General features: G+C 32.6%; 1 protein-coding gene across 1 annotated transcript; it reads right to left on the reverse strand.

Moving 5' to 3' along the window:
• Positions 1 to 3,275: 3,275 nt before the first annotated feature.
• On the reverse strand, positions 3,276 to 7,874 carry LOC127086980 (EG45-like domain containing protein 2). Its single transcript, XM_051027808.1, has 4 exons — positions 7,781 to 7,874; positions 4,120 to 4,227; positions 3,666 to 3,966; positions 3,276 to 3,452 (listed from the first exon to the last, which is right to left on the reverse strand). The coding sequence occupies exons 2-4, from the start codon at positions 4,223 to 4,225 to the stop codon at positions 3,446 to 3,448; spliced, it is 414 nt and encodes a 137-aa protein (XP_050883765.1). The 5' UTR covers positions 4,226 to 4,227; positions 7,781 to 7,874; the 3' UTR covers positions 3,276 to 3,445.

Here is a 7,874-nt window from a genome sequence, read left to right on the forward strand (position 1 = left end):
GCTCTCCAATCACTAGACCATTTGTTCTTATCTTCCTCATTCCATTGTGCTTCCGATTTAGGTATAACAACACCATCCACATTGGTCATGATAATTTCAAATGGACCATTTTGGATGAAACTTCATACTTTTCTGTCAATAGAATTGATATGGATACGCATACAATCCTTCCAATGACCATAGCTCTCACCATTGAAAACTGACGTTTTATTATATGCCTCCTTTGGTACGGAAGCCATAATCTAATAAGCGAATTGGAAGCACACGATAAATCGGTGCTCTTAATACCACTTGTTAGACGAGGGCAATGCTCTAGAGGGGGGATTGAATAGATCACCTAATGAAAATTTCTTTTTAAAATTCTGTTTTGAAAAAAAAAATTATGGCAAGCGGAAATCCGGATCGACTCTCGTCTATCTGAACCATTATTGGTAGAATCAAATATGCGTACGATCATAGTAAAATGTATGCCAAAGATGAAAAAAGCCAATCAACAAGTTCAATATAATTTTTTTTAAATATAAATCACACTTAAGATGAATGATTTTCGATGACAAGTAAAATAAAACTTGACTAAGGAATTTTGTCAAACACTGAGTGTGCAATGATTTTTTTGAACACTTGGTGTGCAATACATCAAACTTGATTCTCTTTGTGTTTAAGTTATAACAAATCAATTGCAATGCTTTCACAAAAACAATTTTAAACACTTCAACACAACCTGAATTTTCAACAACTCAAACTACACACTAATTGTTCTCAAAATGAAATGAAAACATATATATATATATATATATAGAGAGAGAGAGAGAGAGCACCAAGATTTGTCTAGGAAGTCCTCAATTATCCTCACAATGAGTACGTCTTCCCTCAATTCGAAATCGAAATAAGATATTGTAATTAACCTTTGTAATATCAGTTTACCAGAGAAGTATAGAAATTCAAACCCCAAACTCTATATTTGATGTTGATCCTAGCAAGACCAAGTCACACAAGATCTCCCATATGATCCTTTGGTTACCGCTACTCCTTTGATTGAACCTTCTGTTCTTCAAAGCTTTCACTTGGCTGATTCCAAATTTCAAAATCTTGCCCCGAGTCTTTCAATTGATCATTTGGTTACTGTTACTCCTTTGCAAGAACCCTCATTCTTCAAAGTCTTCGCTCGACTAAATCCAACTTGACAAGACTTGTGCAAAAACCTCCAAACCAACCATTGATCTTGGAGTAAAAACCTTAAAGGTTTTATCTCTGAATCCCCCAAAGAAAACCTTAACCTAATTTTTATTACACAACTTAGATTGGACCTTATCAATCTTATCTTGCCAACAAAAATAAAAAATGCTTATGTGTAGTTAACACATGCGTCAAGAAAGATTGAAGATGTTGAGAATTCTTTGTATCTTTCAGGTTTTAATGCTTAGAAATGATGCATGAATGAATATTTATATGTATGTGTGTGAATAGAAAAGAAATTAGCAAAATAGAGTTTTAGTCAAAATGCAATTTTAAAATATGATACATAATGTATTGATTCTAAAATGGAATGAGTCAATACATCAGCTGAATGAGTCAGTACGAGACCAAATAGAGACAATACATTCAAGGCAGTAGCTAAACTAAAAAAAAGTTTCAAGATGAGTCTACTCCAAACACGGGAGAGTCGACCCATTTGCTCAATGTATCGACACATTCATTCAATATATCGATACATTAAAAACACCTTTAAGATTGAGCCGACCCATTCGCAGGATGAGTCGACCCATTCACATAATGTATCGACTCGTTTCTCCTTTGTATCGACCCATTAGAGAAAAATTCAAAATCATTGAAAAACCACTTAGTATGTATCAATCCATACACCACATGTATCGATCCATGCATGTCTTTTTGTGAAAAACTCATATTTTGGTATGTGATGGCTTATATAAACTAGTCTTATATATTCTATGATGATGATGCATATTTTAACAAAGATTGTAAGGTCCAAATACACAAAGATCTAAGCTACCTAGTTTTGACATCATTCAAACTACATTTAGGAGCATATTGCACTCATACATTTTGGTTCACATGTTTGTTCGTTGATGGGTCATGTTTTGGGCTTGTTATAGATTTGTTTGGTTTAAACAGTTATAAAGATGTATCTCTATCATTCTTGTCTTCATAACCTCAGAATTGAGGATAAAATGAAGTGTTGGGAATTCTAGTGGAAAACATGCTAAGGGTAGATTTTCATATGAATGTGTTATTAGAATTTGAGAAACCTTTGAAGGTATTTAAGGGGATTTGAAAAAACTTATAAACACATTGAGCTTGTGTGATTCTATATAGAGAATTAAAGAGATTGAAAAAACTTGGGTATAAAATATGATTATTTTTTAAAAATTTGTGTGACTATTTTCTTCTAACTCTTTTGTTGTCATTTTAAATAATTATTGGAAGTATAATGAATTGAAAAGTCGTCGTCCCGTAGAGTAGACCGGGTTGATCTAATTAGGTAAATATTTTTTGTCATTTATTTTTCTCTTGTTTGTTATGGATCTTCTATCACATATTATTTTAGTTCTTTGATATCATTTATTATGGATTTGTTCACACACACTAAAGTTTTAGTGTGTTCAAATATTATTTATATTTATGTTTGCAACAAGTAGCATTCATTGTGGGGGCAAAGAGACTTAGTTTACAAGTGAGTATCATAAACTCTATATGGGTAATTGAAAAGTTTTCCAAAAACAAAGATTTTGGGGTGCAAAAAGTGAAGATATAAGAAATCTTAATTGAAAAGAATCAAATTAGAGAAAGAAGATTGGGTTTGAAGAGAAAATTTCAATGGTTATATATGACTAAGTTTTTAACACATAAATCATGTCTAAATAACAACTCTATTAATTCAGAATAAAAAAATAAAATATTTTTATATTAAATTTCCTAACTTGAACGTAAGTGTACAAGTCAGCCTTTTTCTTATTTACTATATTATAATAAAATTCTAATTCGCACCTTGATTTCGCAATAAGTGGGATCAATCATGACTTACTAATATTCAAATCAATAATTGCACAATAATTGAATAATTGCACAATAATTGAACCGTTAGCATATGTTTGGTTTACTATTGTGAAACTCCAACAAACACAATAGTTTAGCACATGTTAGTTCCTCTGCAGTCAGCATAAAGTTGGTGTTTTCCAACAACAATCCAAACATATACTAATATGTTTTGTATTCATCAGTTGAACTTGAAACATCCCCAAAATTACTCAAAGAGATAAGCAAGAAAAATGACTAAACTTGAGAAGAAAAAATCCATATAAATGTTCATCAATATTGACAATTAGAGTTTTAAATCCTCATACAAATTCCTCAGTCACAACAAAATTTAACTTCTCAGTAACAAATTCACCAGGTTCCAATTCCTACCCTCCCTTTGTTCAAATTTTCAAACCCTGCACATGAAAATCACATTACTTCAATACCTAACTAAAAAAATAATGTAGTTTTCATAAACTCCCAACTTTTAATTTTCAACCCTCTCATTTTCACAAATATAAACAAAAATAAAGTCCACAATTCAACATTTGATTTTTCAACAACTAATTAACCAAAACACAACCAACACGAAAAATAAACAATAAATTAATAAATATGACAACACTTACTGTTGGAATTCAATGTTAATCAATGGTGAAGAAACGTTTGCAATGACTTGAAAAGCAGTGATGGAAAGAACCATGGAAGTATCATCCGTTGAAGGCCTAGAAACAGACGATTGTGCTCTGTCAACAATCTTAATCTGAACCGCTTGACCAGGAATGCAAGTTCTTGGAACAGCAGCACTGATGCATCTCACCTCGTACACCCTCCCACATGCTGCACCATTGTTCCATATACCCTCTCCAGCCGAACCAAACATGTTGGTCGACGGAAACTGCGACGCTCCTTCCCCGAAACACTCCGTCGCTGTCTTGTCACAATTCATATATCACAACAATGAAAATTCCATTAATCAACTATTCCAACATGGATTGGATCCCTTCCTCTGCTCTTATTCGCTGCATCAGAAAACTTTCTGATGCTGAGTAAGAGCAGAGAAAAAGGAGGAGGGGCACTTACGTAAAAAGGGAGGACCATAGTGGGAAGCAGTGCCAACGTCAGCTTGAGAGAAGTGGAGGAACAATGATGAGAAGAGGATGATGATTAAATGTTGGAAGCAAGACATTGCTGCATAAAGTAAAAAATAATGAATTGAAGAAAGTTTAATTCAAACTTAGATTATTTATAATTAGCATAATTTTTAACAAAGTCAACGCGGAAAATTCTATGGTCTTGGGAAAAGGAACTATCAAAATCAAAATAATAATGTTATATGATTCTATCCGGTTTCTAGAGTATTTTATGGGTTCATTTTCTAGAATTTGATTAAAATTTCATTGACTATAGCAACGAATATTTTTTTCATAGAGAATCAAATATTTTTAAATTTTGTAAGAATCTCGTATAAAAAAAGTGTAAAAAGAAATACGCAACTAATTTAAATAATTAATGATTTTCCCAAAACGAAATTTTTGGATGGGCTCGTCGGTTAAGAGTCTCTTTCTTTTGGTTAATATGTCCACACGGACAGACAGGCACGGTCCAAATTATGGGTCTCGGGTGCCGGCCACCGGCGTGGTGGTTACTGTTAGCACGTACTAGCAACCATATTTTAAGATTATTCAAACCTCTTTTATTGACATTGATAAATATTCAAATATTATTTTTTACATTTTTAAACTAGTGTTATTATTATTTTGAATCTAGCTGCCGAGATTAATTAGTTAATTCATTTTCTTTTAATTATTCTGATTTTGAAGGAAAATATCAAAAGACAATCAAACTTTATGGTTAGAATTCAACAATAATTCACTAGGTATATGTTTTCCATTTGGAAATCAATTTTTTTTAATCAATTGAGTAAATTTTTAGTGTGGTGGAGAAGATGTTGAATTATAACATTAACAATCCAACATTTAAATCAATAAAAAAAAAAGCAATGTGATACATTTTCATTCGCGTAAGATACCTTAAGTGTTTAAGTGTAAAAGTTGGTTAAGGTGTCAAATGTTGTACGATTTATAATATGGAACATTGTTAGATGATATCCAACTATAGTTAAAAATCCATGATTTGATCCGTTGTGAAACTCCACGTCATGGTCTCTGGCTAATGATTGGATGTTTCTCTTATTAGAATTTTGAATATATATATATATATATATATATATATATATATATAGAGAGAGAGAGAGAGAGAGAGACTTATGTTGTAAAATACAACTCAAAATTCGTTTAGGTAAAATAAGTAATTGAACTGAAATGCACTACTACAGACGATCCAACAAGCTAAAAAAAAAAAATCACGCCCAATCTACAAAAGTAATATATAATGCAAAGAAGAGAAAAAGAAAAACAAGAATCGTCTCGAGGTAAAATAAGCTAGATCTTTACTGAAAGAAATCACCATCAATAGAAAAGCAACATTTAAAGGTATCACTCAGAATTCACAATCACATGGCAAAAAACATTCACCTATTTATCTTATTAGATAAAGAATATGGTTCTCAAGCCAAGCTGAGAAAACACAAAAGTTTCTCGCATGCTTGCCAATACACAATTTTTAAGCTAAAAATATACTCTTATCTCTTACATCCTTCACAATGGTAAGGGAGCTTGAAAAAAATATCATTCTACTATTTTCATATTGAACAAATCATATTGTCATATCATGACCAAACTACCCCATCACTCAAACCCTACCCTAGGAATAACAAAGCACCATCTAACCACCTAAATATCTCATATCAAACAGACGTTGCCAAGTCGCAAGTCACAAAAAATGAGTAACTAATTATGCCTTATACTCTCAGAATCCACAAGCATCTTATCCTAGGAATAACAAAGCACCGCCCTAGCCACCTAAAGATCCCATACCAATCAGACGATGTTAAGTTGCAAGACACAAACAAATGAGTAACTAATTATGCCCTACACCCACGCAACATACAAAGAACGCTCTCAGGATCCATAAGCACCCCATGCCTAAACAAGTTATGTCTAGTAGGAATCTTCTCTTGGAAGAGTTGCAAGAAAAAAAAACTACTTTAAAATCTCAGATAAAAGGAAAAACCCAATTATCCAGATTTGTCAGAGGAGTACTGAACATGTCACTCTTAAGGAAACAAGAGTAAGTTGATGCGACATAAAAAATACCATCCTCAGAGTAACATCATACCGATCTCTCAAAAACTAGGAAGAAAGTCACATTCTGAATGGGTTAAAGCATATTATAGACCATCACATCTTGGTAGAAAAATAGAGATATTTTTCACTTTAAATCCTAAGTTAGATTACCATCCACGAATACCCCAAATTAACCCGCGGTCAAATCTTGTTGGTCATAAACACTAAAGAGCATATGGAACCTCCTTCTAGAGGGAGGTTTGGAGGTCCGGTTCCATTTTCTTACTAAGACTAGCCACAAACTAATTAGGAGCGTCTACATCTTTCAATCCCATGAGAGCCACCATTTTCCACATGGATGAAGCATAGCAAAACCCAACAGACTCACCCCTAAGAGGAAAGGAGAACTCTTGACCACCATAAATATGGAAAATAAAATATCTTACCATAGACTAGTGACTCTTGAAATAAGCCTTCATCTCCACTTGGGCAAAATGGCCAAATTAACCAAAACTCTCAAGCTCCACTCATGCTTAGGTTTGCAAACGTCGAACCACTTAACTCAAGCATTCTTAGACTTCCTTTTAACCCCATCCAAAATGAGCTTCCTTTGAATCTTGAGAATCTTATTCCAAACCATGACAAACATGTTTAGGAAAGAAAAGAAGAAGATAGAGACAACATTAAGGACCAAATTAAGTAAAATCACCTAACCCCCAAACTAACATATTGATGCTTCCATGAGCCTAACCAATTAGACAACCTGCTAACTAGAGGCTTCCACGTAGCACATTGTGAACTTCCACCGATAATCCAAGATACTTGAAGAGGAAAGACTCTTTCTTGTAGTGAAGAAAAATACTAGCTAAGTCCAAAAAGACAAAATTCATATTAACCTCAATGAGACTACTCTTTACAAAATTCACTCAAAGATCTGAGACAAACTAACAGCTTTAATCGACCAAAGGTTACCTAAATCAATCTTTGTCAAAAAATAATATCATCTGCATACTAGAGGTGAGAGACACGAAGAACCAAAGAACGGACCCCCTAAGTCCAGAGAAATGACATAAATCATCGGCTCAAAAAAAACAATTCATTTAAACCTTTCACCTCACAAGCACACAATTTATTTTTTAGGAATTATCTTGTCTAAAACTCCTATAAATATAGGTATCAACTATTAATAAATTGAATTATAATTATTTTTCATTTTAAATAGCGTTGCAGGCTTGGCGCCCCATCAAATCACAATTAAAGGTTTTTATCATTGTTATTAAAGTTTTCTATAATAAAAAATTCTATTTTACAGAACAATTCGTCAAAAATTCTATCATAACTGAATCAGTTCAATCACAATTAAATAAATAAATAAATAATATTTTTAATCTAATTCTATCACACTTCAAAACATCAGTAAAAATGCAATAACCATTGGAAGTAAAATCTTGAAATCAAAGGTTCTTCAAAATTTGGGAAAATGCACATGAAACAGCGATACTGGAAAAAAAGAATCACAATATTAAAGAAGAAAATCATCAAACACATTGACGTACCTGATGTGACGTGTTCACTTTATAACAAAATATGAAATAGTTGGAAATGAATGAATGAGTACTCCAAAATGATGAGCAGATAAATATCAGTATC

The sequence above is a fragment of the Lathyrus oleraceus genome, chromosome 5 (assembly GCF_024323335.1).
Source record: "Lathyrus oleraceus cultivar Zhongwan6 chromosome 5, CAAS_Psat_ZW6_1.0, whole genome shotgun sequence".
Classification (NCBI taxonomy): Eukaryota; Viridiplantae; Streptophyta; class Magnoliopsida; order Fabales; family Fabaceae; genus Lathyrus; species Lathyrus oleraceus.